This window comes from Panthera onca, chromosome C1 (assembly GCF_046562875.1).
Source record: "Panthera onca isolate mPanOnc1 chromosome C1, mPanOnc1 haplotype 2, whole genome shotgun sequence".
NCBI lineage: Eukaryota > Metazoa > Chordata > Mammalia > Carnivora > Felidae > Panthera > Panthera onca.
Window position 1 is genome coordinate 81,977,644 of NC_138346.1, and position 20,523 is coordinate 81,998,166.

A 20,523-nucleotide genomic window follows, 5' to 3' on the forward strand; every position below is an offset into this window, starting at 1 on the left:
CAGAAATGTCTATAAACAGAAGGAATCTGGGGAGCCTTTTCTAGTATTTAACAATCCCAACTCAAACCCTGAGTGTGCCCATAAAGGCTGAGGTAGAATTCAGCCTTTTAAAGGGCTAACCTCAAAGAATTTGATTTTAGGGCCTTGTGAAGTAGACATTAAACAATATAATGTTATTCCCTGGCTTGCCAAAACCCACCACAGCTATCAATGGCTATTCTGTACAAGGTGCTGTATTATTATCATAAAGCTACAGTAATCAAAACAGTGTGGTTTTAGCATAACGATTAGATCAAACAGTCCCACACACTTTTGGGGGTGATGGATATGCTCATTATCTTACTTGGTAATGGTTTCATGAGCGTATAATATGTCAAAACTTTTCAGACTATGCACTTTAAATATTTGCAGCTTAATTTATGTCGATTATACCTCCTTAATAAAGCCATTTTTAAAAATCTCAATCTCCTTTTACTGCGGCATTTGTTAACCATTCTTGCCTGATAACATTACACACGCTCTTTTGTCCCTCTATTCCTGGCTCATGGGAAACTTCATACCACTCCCATTCTTCCCACCTCCCTTACTCCTTGCTGTCAGTAGCACCAATGTGCACAACTCCAGGGGATTTATCATGGTTCGTTGAAGCCAATTACAGCAATACTATTTCCCTTTGCTTTGCCAGCCTCCCTTGCAATTTGGGGTGACCATGTAACCCAATTCTGGCTAGTAAGGTATAAGGGGACATCTATCAGGGACTTCTGGGATATAGTTCCATCCTGGATGGAAACTGGCTGCCTTTTCAACCCATCCTGCCTTGGATGTGGTTGTGCGAAGATACGATGCTCGGTGCCAAAGCAGCTATCTTGCTACCACGAGACAAAATTCTAAGAATGTAAAAAGGTAACAAGCTAACAAAAGCAGAAAGGAAACAAAGAAAAGATCTGAATCCTTGACATCACTGGGACACTGGACCAAAATTTGCTTCTGAAATTTTAATAAGGTTAGAATGACCTGGACAATCTTGTTAAAATGCAGATTCTAATTTCAGTAGGTCTGCAGTGGGCTTGAGAGTCTGTACAAACTCCAAGTTTCCAACAAACTCCCAGGCGATGCAGATCACAACCTGAATAGCAAATTCTAGACTTCTCATATTGTGAATAATTAAATGTGGATTTATTTTTTAAGCCACTGTTAGAATCCTATTACTTTCAGCTGAAAGCTTTCCTAATTCATACCAATTGGTTGGGGAATTTTCATTCTGCTGGGTTCTCACAGAAAAAGAGAAACACAATTCTGAGATTAGAAGTGTTGTTTAACCTATCCAATTCCAAACTTCTGTGACATTGGCATATAAGTTTGAGAAATAACACAATTTGCATAAGGCCAACCAAAATTTGAAGACATCTCTTCTACTTGAAAGGTAATTTTTTTCTTCTTTTCCAAACTCAGTCATTCTTAGTCATTAATTCAGCCCTTGGTTCATTTGTTCAAATAGTAACAAGTATGTGGCAGGTGCAAAGCACTGTACTGAGCATTAGATACTTAGGAGAATAAAACACAGACACCGCTTGCTTAGGATCATACGTTATAAGCACGGATTGGGAGGGGGGGGTGGGCAAAAGGAAGGGCTGGCTTACAGTCTTCACATCATTGGTGCCGATAATTCCACCTATCTCCCCCAGATCCTTCAACAGCAAATTCAGGATCTCAGTAGCCCTCTTCTTCTGGTGGTTGCTAAGCTCTTGTAGCTGGCTCAGCTCTCTCTGTGTGGTTGTCAATGTAGTCTGAAAAACACATTTTAACAGCAAATTAAAAGAGCTGCCCATCAATTCATACCCACGGTACTACAAAGAATGACAACATAATGTAGAATGGAGTTCTTTTATCATTTCATGCGATCTCAACGTAAGTTGAACTATAGTGGAACACTGCATTCTCTGAGAAAAAAGGAGAATTTGTCATGGCCTGGTACGTTCCATCGACATATCATGTGACAATCTCTGGGGTGGTGAAATAAGTTATTAAAAAATAAAGCCCAAAGGGAGCCCTTTGGTTGACAGCATGTGATCACATCTTCCTACCCACAAATGTTCCATTTTGGTCCTCATTTTCTAGGGTCCAAACATACCTGCAAACACCCCATCCCCATTTCCAAACCAACCTGCCCCCTGGGCCATTTCCAGATCCCCATCTGACTTCGTAGTAATAGATGGGTCTGGAAGGCCCAGGGAGACATTCATCAGTTTAGAAAACAACTTATGAAAAGTTTTCTAACCTTCACAGTGAAGCTGAATTGAACACTCTCATCTCTTTTTAAAATGAGTCAAGTCCTCATCTCAACATATAGCAGTAGCTCCATTTTATTGCCAAACATTAACAACCCATCTCTTTCCCATCCCTCGTGTATGTTACCAGAAGGTAGATATTTACAACGAACTTAACGAACTCTCAACATCAGTAGAATAGTCATATTTTGATGTCTTGGTATTAACTCAGCCAGCAAAGAAAATAATTTCCCTAAATTTCAGAGCTGTGGAGGTCAATGCAAAGACACTTATGAAATTCTTCCATATGCAGCTATTTTCCTAGAGCACTTTTTAATGATCTGACTGAAAATAGTACCCCATACCAGTCTAGTAATACTTTGGCTTGGCAGAAAATAAGGACCCTATTATGGAAAATGTTCCATCATTTTGAGAAGCAAATAATATGAAGGACTAATTAAAGAATCCTGTAGAAAAGAGTAAGCAGAGAAAATCTAAGTCTCCTCCTTTCCTAAGTGATTTCTGGTTTGTTTTCTGTTTCTTTTTTGGTTTTGCCACCACTTACTTCGTTTTGTTTTTAAAACCCACAGAAGCAACAGTTCGCATCTTGGAAAGCCATTTAAGTCTTCCTTCATGCAGTTGAATATATGGAGTTAGGAGCCTTTTTCATCAGCTGTACAGTCAGCAGGTTAGAGCTTTCCTGCACCAACTGCTACCCCTTGCCTGGGAGGACTGGAAGTCTTCCATAAAGCAGGCTAGGCACAATCCTATGATAGCAGGCCATTGGGCCAACGTGCCAAGGGCAGCCAGTTAGAGCCACTCGGTTTCCCACCACCCATCTTCCAAGTAGAAAAGGACAAAATGCAAAACATCTTGCCTCCAGCCACGTCACCAAGTGCTCCCTGTCCCTGCTGCCACTAGCTCATTGTGCAGAACCTGTGGCATCTTTGACTGGGAGAATCTGAAATTTAGGAAATGTGCAGACTGAAGCACTGGTGTAAAACAGGATGACAAACACACCAGGACAATCAGTCCTAGGCTAGGACAAGAAACTGTGTGGAAGGAATGAGTTTCCATCAGGAGGGTACAAACAAGAGTGAAACCCACACCTTCCTTCGGTCACCTACTCTCACTTGTTTATATAACATTTTGAGATTTATCTATTGGTACTGTAGCATATGCACAGGTCTGTGCTAAGTGCTTTATACAAATTGTCACTAATTCTCATGCACTGAAAGGTGTATGTTATTAACGGATAAGGGAACAAATACTCATGAAGTTTACTTGTGTTCATTAAGGCCTAATAGTTATAAAGTCGAAATTTTAACAAGGATTTTTGTGGCTCCAAAGTCTGCGTGCTCTTGACTATTCACAAGGCATCCGTGCTAATGTTATAAATCCCCTGGATATGAAACAATATGCAGTTCGGGGATGTGTAGACAAACGTCACCTACATGAACTACCATTTCAATTATTGGAGGATTTCAGAGAATGTATCTAACACTGAAGAACCATTCTGCCAACTGCCTTCCTATATAGTGTCTGTCAACAGACATCAACATAAGTACAGGAACAGGAACGGAAAAGTCCCACCCCCCTAGACACAAATGTGCCAACCGTCTTCTGGGCCAGCTCATCTGTCAGCTGCTCATTGGCCCTGGTCTTGTCCTCTACTTCCTGGGACTTCTGGTCATAATTGACAGCCAGCTCTTCCAGAGCCTGGAGAACTTCTTTCACTTCATCTTTGGCTGCCTCGTTTTCAATCTGGAGACGTGTCAGTTCTTCCTGGATCTTCTCATAATCTCTTCTTGTAGAAGCCAAAAGCTGGGGAAATGAGATGGCATAGAACTGGTGAGTGTAATGTTCAAGTGTTTATGTTCTGGGCTCACTCCAAAATAAAGTAACTTTAAAAACAGATATAGGATGCTCAGGATGCCTAGAAACCTTACTGTATATACAGATGCCAAAAAAAAAAAAAAATAGCATGAGGTTTCAAGTATCTGTTTCTTTTTCTTTCTAGTGTTTTTAGGTTGTTTTTTTTTTTTTTTTCTTTAACTTTAAAGCTAGGTAGGCTTCACTCAAAGAACTGATAACACATCAAAAATCACCCCAGTCTGTGGCTGGTTGGCTATTCCAAATGGTGAACAAAGAATGAAGGGAATCATCTCTGAGGATGACAATAATACCACTTGGCTTTTTAACGTTACCATTATTTCACATTGTAACAGGTCCATTTCAGAGCCAACCAAAACAGTATAAAGCAATTGCCAATTTTTCTTAATACTGATCATGAGTGTATAGAAGAATATATCCCAAACATTCACATTAGTTAAAAGTGAATGAGTAGGCTTGTGGATATTTTCATTATCTTCGTGCCTACTGTATTTTCTGATTTTCCTATCAGAACAGATATTGCCTTGGCTGTACAGAAAAACAATACTGAGTTTTAAATGTAACAACAAGGAAGTTTATCATAGGCAATTGTACCAAGTTGGAGATGCAAAGGAATCAAAAGGGAGGAAGAAGGCAGGAGACACTGAGCAGATGAAAAACTCAACTACAGGCAAGAGGAAACTCAATTCAGGAGCCTGGGTGGCTCGGTTGGTTGAGCGTCCAACTTTGGCTCAGGTCATGATCTCATAGTTCATGGGTTCAAGCCCTGAAGCCCTGAGCCTGCTTCAGATTCTGTGTCTCCCTCTCTCTGCCCCTCCCCTACTCGTGCTCTATCTCTCTCTGTCAAAAATGAATAAATGTTAAAAATTCTTTTAAAAATTAAAAAAAAATTTTTTTAATTACGAAAAAAAAAAGAGGAAAATCAATTAAATATGGTTGGTCTGACTGCAAAGTCATAGATGATCTCCCTGTCAAGGGAAGTGTTTGGTCAGGTGGCATAATCATTGTCCTGAAGTGATGAAGGGAAGCAAAGAGGAAGAGAAAGGAATGGTTATAGAGAGAATTAGGTCTATGGGAAGGCTGGGACTACAGACATGAACTCAAGCCACCTGCTGGAACTGTATCATGTAATCCAATCTGTAGCACTTTTGCAACAAAGCAGAAAGTACCCTAAAGCACAAAAGAGAAAAAATACTTAGGTGGTCCTCAGCAAGAGAAACTAATCATCTATGTTTGACGGACTGGCTATCTATCCTTTGTTTGGGTTCCTGTTTGTTAAATACTTGGCAAAACACAACGTAATAAAGACATTCACTGGAGAACTCAACACCATCCAGGGAAAGACTGAAACCAGTTTGCCTCCTTTTTACTATATCAAACACATACTAATTGAGCCCTTTCCTCTTTGCCTTCTTCTCCCCTCTATCTCTACTTTTGTTTTTTGGTTTTTTACCTCCTACAAGGTAGCACAAGAACACAGTATATATCAAAGACTTGAGCCGGCTGATTTGCAAAGCTAAGAACTAAAACAGCAAGAAATGGGAGTGCTAGGCACTGGGTATGAGGAGTTAGAATTGTCCTTGTCCAATCACAGAACTCCTTTATCTCTGCTCTTCAAAGACTAAGTGTAGCAACCAGCTATGCACTCTCAAAACCTCAGAGGTCTACAAAGTCAGACATTCATTTTCTAAACTCAGCTTTTAACAGGCATTCAAAGGAAATCTACCAAGAAATGTCCACATGATTCAATGATTTTTGAAAAAATTCTGTGCAAATTAAATTTCTGGAACAAATGTCAACAACAAAGAGTAATAAGAGAACTTCATAAAAAAAAAAAAAAATTATTGCATTCTTTACCTCGTCCTGATCCAACATCTGTTGCTTTAGCTTTTCAGCCAGCTGGCTCTGCTGGTTAATTTCATCATCCTGAAACGAAACATCATGTTTAATGTTTTTGGGTTAGTTATGTCATTTTTGATATCCTGGCTTCCCGACGACAGTCAGATAGCAGGACGCCAGCTGTAGGCTTGCTAATAAGATGAAGGGAATGGTGTGATTCTTCCCCCATAGATGAGAGATTGACTCTGAGGTCCTGATTTGGTTAAAGTACCTCCTTTCTCCGCCTTTCTCAGCAGATGAAACATCTGGGTACTCTGGGATATATAATATCCTACACATTCAACTCAATTCCTGCTCATCCAGAAATCAGAGATCCAGGGTTTGGGAATCAGAAAGGACTTTGAAGCTATCCCTCCCAATTCAAAGATGCTAAGAAAAAATAAGGGAGTGAATTTCTAACCATCTGCACTGTAATATATTCACGTTCCAAATCTCGTCAAACACATCAATGACCAGGAATGCTGCCACGTGATCGGTAGGAGAGACCAGTATTTCCACTTCAAATCTCTTACTTACAGACACTGGAAAAACATTCACTAGAGAATTAATCTTCAGCATGAGCAGATCTCCCCCTTGATTAGAAGTTAATTTTCTTACCACTTGAAAAAAACAAAAACACTGAAGGAAGTGGGGGATGCAGAAAGTTAATGCTTACTTTCCCGCCTGTCACTGAAGTGGGAAATGATCTGCCCACGGACAAATCTGCTTTCCTCACTCTCATTTTCTGCCACTAGGTGCTGCTGCCACAAAAGCCAGAGCTGTCCGCCTCTCACTGCCCAGCGCAAACGTCTCTGCCTCTCCCAGACACCAGCCAGCCAGTGTGGGCAGAGCAGCGGGCAGACAACATTTAACAGCAGGAAGCTCAGTCTTCACTACAAAGATTTTCATGAATTCAGATGCAAATGTGAAGCCTAGCCTGTGAAGAGCAACTTGGCTTTCCAAGTGCGCCTCCCGTGAACACAGGAGGAAATCCTATTGGATAACACTTCCAGGGTCTAAACCCCAAGCAGAGTCAGATTCGGTATTATGGGGTCGCTCTTTGTGTCAGGTGTGGCCCAGGCGTTCTCACAGCAGCCCATGAAAACCTGCACTGAGCCTTCTGCCTTTTCCGGGGGTGAGGTGAGAGGGGTGAACTCAAGGGCCTGGCGCGCAGGACCTCAGTTTTCCACAGGATATTCTCTAGGCTGTTTGGTCGTGTCTATGCTTCCATTTAAATCAGATTGACTCAGCATCACGACGAATGCTTTCCACAGAGCAAGAAAATTCTAAAATCAGTATTACAGGATCTGTATCTCGTTTTCCTTTGTGTAGAACATCTTTTGGTCTTATTTCCCTGTTTGGGGAGACCCCGTTTCTACTGAACTTTTTACATCAATGTTTCTTTAATGGTTCAACAAAATACTCATGACTCTCCTCCCCAAATTCGGTTTCTGGCAGGAGAATTAGGGAAATTACACCAGAGTGAAACTGCCAGAAAATGGTACTTGCACAACTAGGAGACTATTCTGTAGGGCATATTTTCTCTTCTACTTTATAAACTTAAGAGTGTCAGTTACCAGGAACAACTTTGTGTTTATGTTCCTTGGCACATAAATATTAAACAACTTAACATAAAAGACTCCAGGAGTTTAACATCAGGGAGCTGCCATCCCTTCCCCTGGGACACATAAGCAATGGCTACAAGCGATATAAATCACAAGAGAAGCAGAACGGTGGAGCCAGCCCTTTGTTCTCACACTGTGTTCATTTCAAAGCCTGAAGACGCAGCCTTCCTCCCCGACAGGTGACAAGCCAGGTGCAGTGATTTCTGAGGTACAGTAAGAAACCCAGGGCCACTAGGCCGTCTGGGAAGGATGTGAAGAACAGGATTACATTATAAGGACATGAATCACTTGTACCAGAGATATTTCCAAAACTACACTTAATGCTTTGTTAAGGCAACTTCTCCAAGGAATTGATCTTTAAATTTTTTTTTCAAAACTTTCAGAATACAATGTGCCGTGCAGTCCACAGCTACACATTCAAGTGCACTTCTTAGAACGTGCTCAGTCTGATGCTGACTATTAAAAGCTAGTCCATACGCAACAGATTTCAAAGCACTTTTCAGAAAATATTCTTGTTCCTGGATTTTCTTACATGTGAAATGGTGACTTGTCAGCCCATCACTGGCCACCTTTAATTATAAAAATGTTTTTGTTGCAATGGTACTCAGTGAAATGAGGTTCAACTTCTATTTCTACTTGCACTGAACTCCTCTCACACATTTCCACTAGAGCATGAGGATGGCAGGAGACGAGGAATAAAGGAGACAGTGCCAACACCAACTTGCTCATCTTCTAAGTCTGCTCATAACTCATCTCTGCACCCCCCACCTCTGATACCACATAAGGTGGGATTCTCCCTCAAGCAAACAGAACCCAGAAGAGAAAGAAACTATTTATTGAGCAACTGTGACACACTAGAAACTTTTAATTCCCACTGCAACTTTTTTGGGGTGAACCCGTGTTGAAGATGAGAAAGAAAACTTCAGCTGGGTAGGCTGTTCATCAGCCCAAGTCTCAGCATTATTAAGACACAGGTCTGACTCAAAAGTGTATGCTTTTCCATCACACAGCACTGCCTTGGACAGTACCTGTCCTTAGACCCTTGGAGAGACAGCACAGAGCGGTAGAGGGGGGCAGCTGGGAGGAGACCATGTAGCCTTTCTCCCACCACATTCTAAACCCTAAATGATTAGGGTTGACAAGTCCCTCGTTTAAAAGGCTAAGACCGAACGGGATGACCACAGGACTTGGAGCCAGAAGATACACAGCCTCATTCCTGCTCTGCAGGTAATGTGAACTTGGGGGGAGTCACATAACCACCTTGGGCTAGCTTCTCATCTGGATCCAGATGCTTTCAGCTCTACCACTCAATAATCTATGAAGATGCCATGTTCCAACTTATGTGTTCTCCAAAGTATCAAACCACCTATCTCATCAGAAGCATGAAATACCTTCTAGAACTTTTAAGAGGAGGACAAATAACAATGATGGCTGATAAAGACATAATGAGGCAGACCACGGGTAGTCACTAAGGTCAAACCACCAGCTTTGGTGCCCTCTAGGGCTAAGGAGCTCAGTGCTCTCTCCGATCTCAGCAACCCCCTATGAGGCACCACAAATGCTAACCTCAAAATGTGTGCGTTTGAGGGTCTTCAAAGCATACGCCATCGGAAAATAATACAACAGGAAGTGTTCTGGGCTGGTCATCAGGGGGCAGAAACTCCAGGGTCAGCTCTGCCAGCTACCAACCAAAAAGCCCCAAGGCATGGCATTTTCCTCACTCGGACCCAGTCCTCATCACTACATTTCAGGAGCTGCATTTAAGACTCTAAAGTCTCTCTCAGATCAATGAAATTTGCTCATGCTATCAAGGTGAATGATCCCCATTCCAACCATGACAGGAGTCTATTCATAGAGAACAGAGTAGAGAATCAGGTCATCATCCCTCATTCAAAATTCTCTGGGGATTACTAAAATGAACCCATCAATTCTAAAATGAAAAAAAAAAAAATCACAGTATGTTAAAACAATAGCATTTCTCTGGAGAAATCAAGAAATTGCATACATTGTTAACTTACTATTGATCTCCTTTTTCTCTGACTTTGAGGTTTTGCATAATAATATCTGGTTAGAAATGGAAGGATAACAGTGTGTCAAGCACCTAAAGGGCAATTAGCCCAGCTCTCTTGGGTGTGAATGTCTCATTAAATATGTTACCAAAAAGGTACGGTCCCCCCAGTTTAACTCTGTCGTCACAATGCGAATTCCCAGGGTCACAGATAAGCATAACTAGCTTCACATTCTGCTTGTAAAGGTGATACAGATACAGACGGAGCCTCACTCAGAATAGACAGGCTGGTAAGATTAATGGCAATGTTAACATAACAAAGCTGTTTCAAACAAACCAGAGGTGTCCCCAAACACTCTGAGCTGCACCACAACAGAAAAGATTAAATTGGACTAAAAATACCAGCAACCTTGATGAAATGAACTGAAAGGATTTAGAATATTCCAAGGGCAATATGCCAAGATCACGTGAAACATCGATTTAATTTCCTATGCCTCTGGGATCCCTAACCTGACCTTCACTGGGGATTAATGGTGCACAGCATTCTCCAAGGCCTCTTCTCCTCTGTTCCATCTTGTGCATTTACATGACTACTTGAGTCCCAGAGTGTACCATAAAATTGGACATCCCTAACCAACGTGTTCAAACCACTTCATTCAACAGTATGCCCCTGAAAACAGATTTACCAGTAAAGGAAACCTGTCAGACCACACACCGAGACCATTGGTTCCTCACCCAGGGCCTTAGAGCTGCATGATGAAAGTACACATTTTGCTTGAGGAGCCACCACCCTGCCCCTATAGCTGGCACTACTGTTGGAGTTTCAAGAGGTGAGGCAGAGGCCCAGAGAAGAATAGAAGGGACAATGAAACAAAGATCATGCACGCTTACACCACCCCCACTCTCCTGCAGTGATTAGCCCCGGTATAATGTCCAGAAGTGAAGACTCTGTCTATCTAGACTAACTCTCTAGTCTTCCAATCAAACTTCCATAAAAGCTTCCGTTCCACATGAACTAGGTTCCCTGAGTCTGCCCAATCAAGAGCTAGGGTAGATACTAGGAAGACAGGCATAAACATCAGTCCGGAGCCCTAAATCAGCGCCCCCACAGGGCTTGAAGCTGCTTCTGGCTAATCAGTCTAGAACCCACCACCTCTCATCTTTGTGAGTGAGGACCATAATCTTTGGCTACAGACCTTATCATCCAGTTGTCTGTAGAGACTGGAGATCTCCTCGTCGTACTTCTCTTTCTCCTCTGCAGAGATGCCAGCAACAACAGGAGCAATATTGTCTATGATGGGGGTGTTATCGCAGGGCTCCAAGGTCTTCTGGTCTTTAGCACTGATCTGTTCATCCTCAGGCACAGCTTCTCCTGCAAAGCACAACGAGAGGAGTTGGGGATTGAAGAAATTCAGCATGCAACCCTACAGGAGGAATTCCAAAAATAGTCACTCCCGTGAAAAGACGTAGAGGACACAATAAAGAGCTGTTGTAGAGAGTCATAGCTTGTGTTCTTTCTATTTGACAGGAAAGGTTGTAGTTAATTGGCCAAACTAGTCTAAGGAAGAGGAGGACTATATAATACTCCCTCTTGTGATGCATCACTTAAGTACACTGGCTCCATCAACTACACAAGCTCCTAACTAATCCAGCTTGCAATGACATCCACAACTTTTTGCATACACTTTCCTTCTGTTGGGGAATATTCTGGGGCTTTACTAGACTCATATTCTATGTAGTGGTTGATTCACAGGGAAACAGACCTCTGAGGTATCCTAATTACCAATTAATTAGGTTACCGTTTCATTAAGAGAAACAGCCAAATCAAGGAACAAATTCACCACTATTGACAAGAACACTGCAGGGCCATAATCCTCTGAATCTGAGAGTCCCTGAATCTGAAGGAGAAAACCAGGGTAGCCCTGGACCCAGGAGCTCTGACTGACATAGCATAAACACACATCCTACTACCATCCTCTCCCCTAGGAGGTCAGAATTAATTGGCTCATCTGGAGAGTTCAAATAGAATAATTTCTTATGATGTCAAGTAGACCCAAGAAAAAAAGAAGCAGCCAATCCAGAATATCGTGCAGAGACCCTGCATACCACTTCTAAGTTTGCAAAGTAGCACACAGCCCTTCTCGATCTACAGAATGGCCTTTTGTTGAGGCCTTTGGAGGCAGCAATACCAAATCTGACAACTCAAATTGAGGGAAAAAGTGAAGTTCTCAAGCTGGTCAGTGGCCACCCCATTGAGAAAATCACCTTGCAAAGACAGACCGCAGAAAAAGGATTCTATGAAAACCATGTGGCCCAACTGAGTCTCTCAAACATCTTTTTGGAAAGCAAAGCAAAACCAAACATACTTTTCCATCACAGTGTTTACCATCAACTTCACACTCAGTTTGCTACAATCACTGAGTGTCTGCAGTGTTCCAAGCCTCACCCAGTTCTCAGCCCATAAAATGCATCTGGTGGAAAGTCCCCAGGAAAACTGCCCTAAGACAGAAATAACTTTTCCCAAAAAATTTAAAAATAAATAAATAAATAATAAAAGACAGAACTGGATCCCCTAATCGATGGCTTCATGAACAGTATGCATCATGCGTCAAGAAAGCCACCTGAACACTGCACACATTTACCTCAACATAAACAAAACACTTTGTGATGGCTTAGCTTTGCTGCTTCAGGTTCCATTATCTCCCTTGATAATTACAAAATGGTAGGAAGACTTTCCTGTCAAAAAAAATTAACATCCAATGATTTCACCAGTCCCATTTGAAGCAAAACCTGGAATAAACAATTCCTTTGCTGAATAGAAACTGAGCCAACCCTTTTTCCTTCTAAAGCTCAACTAGACTGTACTGTACCTGTGCCTTTTTCTAAAATTATTGACCTGAAACAAAACCAGAATATCAGAGTAGCCTTTGAACTGAACCTGAACCAAATCAATATTTCATTCAGTTCCAATTCCTGGTTTAAAACATCCATCAACGACCTCAGTGCGCAGACTGGATCTCATCCAATTAAAGGATCTATATTCTCTACAGCCTGCTAAATCCACAGGCTGTCAAAGCAGTACCATATTCTAGTTCCTAAGGACTTTTTTGTTTTGTTTTACTTAAATATATCTTTGTCTAACCATAGATTATATACACAAAAACTCTAAAGCCCTCCTTCACCTCTACCTCCCAATTCTATTCCTTCTCCAGAGAAATTTACCACCAACACTTTGGTAAATCCTTCTCCTATTTGGGTTATGACCGTATCTCAAATATTTCAGCTCTACCTTCTGAACTTTGTCAACAGGGCATTCCAGTATGGCATAAGTTTAATCTTCCAGCTTAAGCATGATGAAGGTGAATTTCTTAACTGTACAAGACCGGAAATCAGCCAGAATATGATCCTATTATCCTATGCCAACTTGCCCCAAGACAGACGCAAGATACAAACACATCTGGAAGAGACATAGTCCCTGTGTTCTTTGGTTCCACATGGCCGAGAGCCAGTGCCACTATGAGGCTGGGGTGTGCTAAGGAGCCGCCCAGGGCATGTTTTGATCCATCTGAGTGGGTAGGAGCCAGGGATGAACCCCTATAACCTAGCGGCAAGTGACCCTAAAGCAATCACAGCATCACTAAGTACCAGAGTGGTCCAAGAATAGAGCAGTTCAGCAAACAACCAACGCTGCTACGAGGCACCCTGAAAGTAATCAACAAACCTCATTAACATCTCCAGTGCTGTGCTGGGACGCTGAGCCACACTGCACCTTTTAACTGATCTAATTAATCACCAGCCCATCTCCTGCTTAACCTCTTCATCTGCTTTTTGTAAAGGAGAAAAAATAATAATAATGCCTTTGACACAGCATTGTTCTAAAGATTTAATTAAAATAGTATATGTGAAAAAACACTGAAGGTATTATGGTTTAAAGTCCATCTCTTATCTCCTCTTCTCCCTAACGAATTGTCAACTCTCCAGGCTTTGCAGATAAATTATTTTTACTTATTCTGAGATTACTGTTCCTGAGGTCTTCACAATACCTTTGTGGCTGTAGCTCAGTTCCAAAAATAAAACACAATGTAGCTACAAAAGTCCCTTTCAGGTTTATTTTTATTATTACTAAAACAATATTTGAAACCTATAGCAGACTTTCTGGTTTGTCTTGAACAATTCTCTGAATCAAAGCATCAACATATCCCCCACAAAGCTACATCTAAACAAGGCGCTCTTCCCAGTTTATATTCCAAAGGTCAGGCAGTCAGGATTATTTTTTGCAGCAGCCATTCAGGCCGAGAAGAACAAAGCAGCAACACGCAGGAACAAAAGCAGCAGGCATCTGTGGGAGAGCACAGCTCCTGCCTGGAGAGGAACCAAGAGCTGGTTTTCCCAAACACTGCTACCCTTCAAAGGACCGAGAAAATGACTTCCAGAAGTGTCCCTGGTAACTACACTGTCCAGCTCACAAACACGTCTGGGGGTTGTAAATTCCCAACACTATGTGAGACCTGACACTAGGCAATCTGTCTCCATGGCAATCTCACCACGTTAATCGAGAATATTCCCTGCACTGCAGTGGACTGAGTCTCTGGAGAAGCCCCCACGAGGTGATTACGGAACAACTGATTGTAACAAGGCAGACAGCTGCAAACAAACCCTGGAGGAAAAAAAAATGTCCTGAAATCTGGTGGTGGGAGACCGGAAAAGGACCACCAAATGAAGATGAGCATCTTTTTTTATTTTTATTCCCCTTTTTTGCATTAAAAGCAAATTTCTCTTAGTTCATCCCCTGAGGCTTTGTACCTGCTGTCTATAGGGAAAGAGCTTATAATATTGTAAAGCATCGGACTTTTTACAATGAAAACTCCCCCCACTTCCATTAGAATCCTTTCCCTTCTTTAAATAAGCATTCTGGCATTTCCTATTGTCAGATGTAATTACCTGTAAGGACTAAAAAGATTTGTGTGTACACAGGAGCATTCGCTTAGAGCACACCTACAAGGTTTGCAGAGCATTTTAATTATAAAATGAAACCCCCCGAGGACATAAATCGCATTCCTACAAAAAAGTAAAAATCCATCAATTGCAATAAACAAGAATGACAGACTGATCAAAAATACTCGTTAGGGCTATTAGTTAAAAATTCTAAAACAGGCTTTTTAGTGTTTTGTTTTTTTCAAAAAAAAAAAAAAGAAGAAGAAAACCATTAGACTGCCAGTAATTCATTAAAATTTCACACATGAAATAGCAACGAGCTAGTTATCCTTTTCATAAATTGAGTCCCTAAAGCCTCTGGAGAACATAGAAAGGTAATTGCATTCTCTCTGCAACTCCAGGGGCAGAGATTTGCTGGTCACTCACAGCTTCTGTCAGAAACCACAGCAGATCTGGCAAAGGAGGTGCTCTCTTTTAGTACCAATTAAAGAGGCCCAGTGGCAGACCTAATGGTAGGTAATTTCTATATCAAAGAAACTAAAAGGAAATCTTTAAGTTGCCAGATGGGTAAGAGCAGCTGGCTACAAGATGTCATTATATAAATGTGTGGTTTAAAAAAAAAAAAAAAAGTCATTCCTTTATGGGATTATTTTGCACACAAATAGCATCTCTCACCCTAGTTCCTAAAAATATTGTAAGCAGCTTAAGACATTCTCTAATCCCTTCTAGAGTAATTTTATAATAAACTGGTCACACAGGACTCTAGAATCTCTTTACATTCCTGACCTCTTGACTAGCCCACACCATTCTCTTAGCGGGCAGTATTTCTACTCGTGTTTGGCCATGCTCTCAAAAGAAGGAAGAGAGCCTAACAGATGGGATCTCTCAAATGAAACGCTAACCTTTGCTACGGTCAGGAGTCCGGGGGGGGGGGGGGGGGGGACAGCATCTTCGACATCTCCACTGCTAAAAGAGCAAACTGTATCCCAGCTACGGAGGCCACGCAGTCCCACAAAGCCCCAGATCAGACTCCACATTACAGATTTAGCCAGTTAGGAAACCAAGCCTGCTGGCCTGGCAGGTTTTAAATTTGGAAAACAAATCTGTTCTAGAGATTGCCGATTTTTCCACGCCTTCCCAGGCTGTGATGAAATAATTTCTTTGCATGACTTCAGCAGATGGGGTAAATCTACATCCATTCTGTTACTTAATATTATATTTAATCATTCAAGAGACACGGCAGAGGTGTCCTACTCTCTGTCGGGTCATTTCCCTGCACCCCCGACACCTGGATTTTCAGGGCCTCCTTTTCTGGCTTAAGCCCTTGTAAAATGTGACCGCTTTTTAAAGGGCAAGATTGAAAGAAGTATCAGAAAAGAAGGCATGTGTAAAGACTGACCCCGCAGCAATGGGGGGATCTGTGCGTGGATCTGTGTGCCCATCCCCCTTCCGAGGGTCACAGCCCTGGGCTTTCAGCCCTCTCTTCCCATCCTCCCCATTAAGAATCTTCTGGATGGACTGGAAGATGGCTGCAGGGTGAACTGGGAGCCATAATTCACTCTGAATCCAACTCTCTAAGTCTATCCCCATTTATAGGGTTGTTCAAGTCTTTTCCATGCATATGATGAACAAACAACAGAACTGGAAACAAACAATCCTGCTTCTGGCAACTGCCCACTCCATCTATCTGTCCTTAAGCAAGTAGGCTGAACAAAATTCCTGAGGCTGAAACTGTCAGCAGAACTTCCAGATTCAAAGGACTGTCAATCGATTTCAGCCCACAAGATGTCACTAGCAGATCGTAGCGGACAGGTGTTTTCCAGTCACTGAACGCCCATTCTCATTTCAGAACCGCAACTTCCTTGTGAAGAATTACATCTTCCAGTGCAGGCAGGTTTGCTCAGAAGACACAGGCCTGAGAAGCAGAGGGCCCTGGCCTTCCTCAACCAAAGCACACCACCCCCCACAGTATCCCCCTTCTCTCTCCCAGGGCGTCTGGGTCTCAACCATATAATTCGAGGAAGGAGGAAAATACTCAAGAGGGGAGTCATGCCAGGTGTGGCCCCTTAAGAGCTCTGTTGCCTGCGTCTCTGGAGGAGCCCCAGCTTTGCCAGGTGAGCCTGGTTCTTCGGCTGTTCTTTGGTTCTGGGAGTCACCCACAGACTTCTAATGCTTTCCTGTTTTGTTTAAGCTAAGCAGGGTCATTCCTGTCCCCTGCAACCCAAAGAGCCTGGCACTGTGAGGAATGGAGTGGCTCCCCTTATGCCTTCTTTGTGAAAACAGGGCGTGGCCTCCCCTTTGGCCAGCACCCGCAGGCCCTGAGCCACCTGGCCTTAATGCCAATGGCAGAAATTAATTAAGGCTGGGTGTAGTTACACACATTAGGAATCCCAGGCCATCTTCTAAGAATCAACGTTCTACTCTGTCCAGAGGAGGAAACTGCTAGGCTCTCATTCTAAAGTAGCCCGTTAAGCTACAAGGAGCTGAAAACTGAAAACTTGTACCGGCGAGGGTCTGGGGGAGAACTTGCCTATAGGCAAGTAACAGGATCGTATTTCACAACTTCGAAGGACTTCAGCGGGGAATGCTCTCTCCTGTGGTACAGTCCCATTCCAGCCAACTGTAGCAACTTCTTCACTCTACATGGTTTGCCATCGAGACATCGTGTTATTTTACCTTTCCTACTCCTTTGTAGTCCTCCCTCATTCTGTAGAACAGCAAAAAAGGAAAAGCGGAGGCGTGGGTACACACGCACAATTTTTCTCTGCTATATTCCCTCTCTCCTGCTCTCCCACAGCTGGAGTAGAGCAGCCAAACTTTTCAAATTATAAACACACCATGCAAGGATGGAAAGCTCTTTCCCAGTGGAGAATGCATACAATGGACAATGCTGCTTTAATGCGTTCAGCCCACAAGTGGCTGACTCCTAGAGTTTAGAGCCAATGTGTGTGTCAAATTTCAAAAGAAAGTTGGAAATATCCTGCCACTTGGATTTTAGTGGGGGGCGCCACCTCTGCTCTCCTTCTTCACCTCTCAAAATCCCAGCTCTCCAGTTGGCACAAACCAGCCATGCTCTCACGACTAGGAGGAATTAGGTCTGGTGCACGGGACACTGCTGAGAAGCTTCCAGTCCCTTCTTTCCTGGGGTGACATTTGTCACACTCCTCTGGCCCAAACACAAATCACTAGGGCTATGTACAGGCTCCATAGACAACAGAGAGACAATGAACTCAGCACTCAACTGCCCTACATTCAGATCCCTGCTCTGTTAGTGACTGAGTCACCTTGGGCACATCTTCTAGCCTGTCAAAACCTCAAGGGCTGCCTGCGGATTACACGGCCAGCCTAGGAACATCACAAAAAGCCAGGGCCGTTTTGTCGTATATGTGACATGGAGTTAATCCTTGAGATAATCCTTCAACTCACAGCTGGTCAAAGGACAGCTCCATGATGCCTCTATCTGCCTCCGTCCTGCCTGAAATCTGTATCACTGAAGGTGGATCTCTACACTTGAAAACTTCTGCTTTCAGAAAAATTACCTTTAAAATGCAGATGTGCAGAGGTTAGCTTGCGAGAACAGGAGAGCTCTGTAGATCCCCCTTCTCCATCACATTCATTCAGTGATTACATGGCAGTGGTGGAGGGGGGTCCCTCTCGAGACTTTCTCCCTCTCCTCTTCCCTGCCCTCTCTCTATAGGGGACCTCACCCCTACCTATGCCTTCAGGCACTTCCTAAAGCTCAACTCTCACATTTCTTTCCCTAGCTCAGCCAGAGCCTCTGAGCTCTAGACCTCTGGACCTAACTTATTTGACATTTGCACTTGGATTATGCCACAGGTACCTGAAACTCCCTTCCTCACCTCCCTGGTCTCCAGTCTGGTTCTTCTCTGGTGTTTCTTGTTTAGATGAATGGTTCCACCCTCCATCTAACTCGGCAAGCCAGAAAACTTGGCACTCTGCCTTCCCATGGCCAGCTCCTCCCCAAGATCTGCTAATTTCACTTCCTAAATACCTCTCTCATCCAGCCATGCCTCTCCCTTTCCATCTCCACATCTCTCAGTTCAACTATGCAGCCTCATCCCTGGAAGACCATCCTTGTTCCTGGCCCTCCTCCCACCCTCTCTACTCAATTCTCCAGCACAACCAATGGAGCTTTGAAAATGCAGATCTTATCATATGATCTTCAGTTTAATATCCTCGAAGGGCTTCTCACTGCTTCCCACATAATGACCAAAATCCTGAGCAAAGACTATTCAGCCCTGCAGAAGACAGGCCTGCCTACCCCTCCCGTCCAGCTCAGGCCAGTAGTGCCTCACCCCGGCTCGCCACACTGGCCTTCCTGCTGCCTCCCCACTTCAGGGAGCCCCTCAGGGATGTTGTAAATGCAGCTCCCTCCACCCTGACCCCCACTTCTGCCTTGGCGCTTCTAACTGCTCTGTTTCTCTCAGATCTTATTCCCTAGGTCGCTTACCGAGGGAGACCTGCACTGACTCCCAAGTCAAGATCTGGGCCCCTGTTATAATACCTTTTAGTACCTTATGCTTTCTTTTAGGTATGCAGCATAGACATGTTTATTGATTGTGGCTGAAGTCTGCCTTCCCCATCAGACTGTAAGCTCCGTAAGGGCGCAGACCATGACTGACAGCTCACCCTTTCCACTCCGGCGCTGGATTAAACACGTTTATGTGATACGTTTATGGAAGTCTATCATGTGCCAGAAACCATACGTGAGTTTCCCCCAATTATGTACTTAAGGACTTATATAGGATCTCACCCTGCAGGCCACGGAAAACAGTGTATTTCTAGGTAGATCTGCAAGGTGGGTGGAGCAGGACAACAATTAAAATGACACCAAGTGAAAAGTCCAAAAGCAAGGTGAGAGTGCCCAGGCAACAAGGGGAGTTAGGCAAACTGGGCGGCAGACTGCCCCCAGAGGACAGAACTGGTTGAGGGATCGAGAACTGCAGGGTGAGAGCCTGGCAGGTGCCAGGAGGGAGCAGAAAAAAAACAAGGCTAGCTGTCCACTCCACAGTGTTCCAAGGCCAGTCTCCCTCTCTTTACCAAAAGGCTTTACTGAATGTTCCAGTTGCCCAGCAGAGAACTGACCCGAGAGGATCCCAGAAATAGAACAAAACCTCATACAGCCGCTCCCTGCCTTGCCAACCATCCCTCCTCACTCTTCTACTCCTGCCAAACTGCAAGGAAGCATGCACCGGCCCCAGGTGCTGAATTATTCAATTATTCTAGCAGCTTTCAAAACACGTGTGCAGCTAGAAAATCTCCCAAAAAGCATCGTGTTATTTAGGCCACTAGGTCACTTCTTGAACCTCTCTTGGATCCTGGTTTGCCTCACAATTGTTTTTCAATCAAATAGTAGGTCATTGACACCCCACCTTCCTAGCAAAACACAGTGGCAAACACGGACTCACAAGACGGTCTGCCACTAACTGTGCAGTTACAGTCACAAACTGGCGGGTCCCATCCCGATCCTGCATAGCGGCTCCTACGCTCACCCAAGAGACTGAAGTCGGCTGCAGCACCTCAAATACGTAGTGGACACAGCAGCAAAGAATCTGAATCTCCAGCTATCCACTGTGCCCTGACACACACACACACACACACACACACACACACACACACACACCAACCTGCCTATTTCAGTTAAAATAAAAATAAAAATAAATTAAAAAATAGAAAGACTTCTACCTTCTAACTTCATCACAATGCTAAAATTTCTGAAATAATCTGCCCGCACTTGGATCTGGAAACCCCTCTTCAACGCCTCACCCACAACCCACCCACCCAGTGCATGTCAGCTCTCTGAGATATTTTCTTCGAGTAGAACAAACCAAAGAGAATGTTTTTTGGGGAAAAAGAAAAAAAGCTAGTCACGAAACAAGCCTGTAAGACTCCATTT

The 20,523-nt window shown here is 43.3% G+C and overlaps 1 protein-coding gene across 1 annotated transcript in view; it reads right to left on the bottom strand.

Annotated features, from left to right (window-relative positions):
• The window catches only part of KIF5C (kinesin family member 5C), a 164,598-nt gene that overhangs the window by 50,616 nt on the left and 93,459 nt on the right, over window positions 1-20,523 (bottom strand). The window contains exons 12-15 of the mRNA XM_060626442.3: window positions 10,868-11,043; window positions 6,018-6,086; window positions 3,885-4,091; window positions 1,641-1,787 (exon numbers count right to left, since the gene is read on the bottom strand). Of these exons, the coding sequence (XP_060482425.1) occupies window positions 1,641-1,787; window positions 3,885-4,091; window positions 6,018-6,086; window positions 10,868-11,043 (599 nt within the window). The remainder of the gene's footprint in view (window positions 1-1,640; window positions 1,788-3,884; window positions 4,092-6,017; window positions 6,087-10,867; window positions 11,044-20,523) is intronic.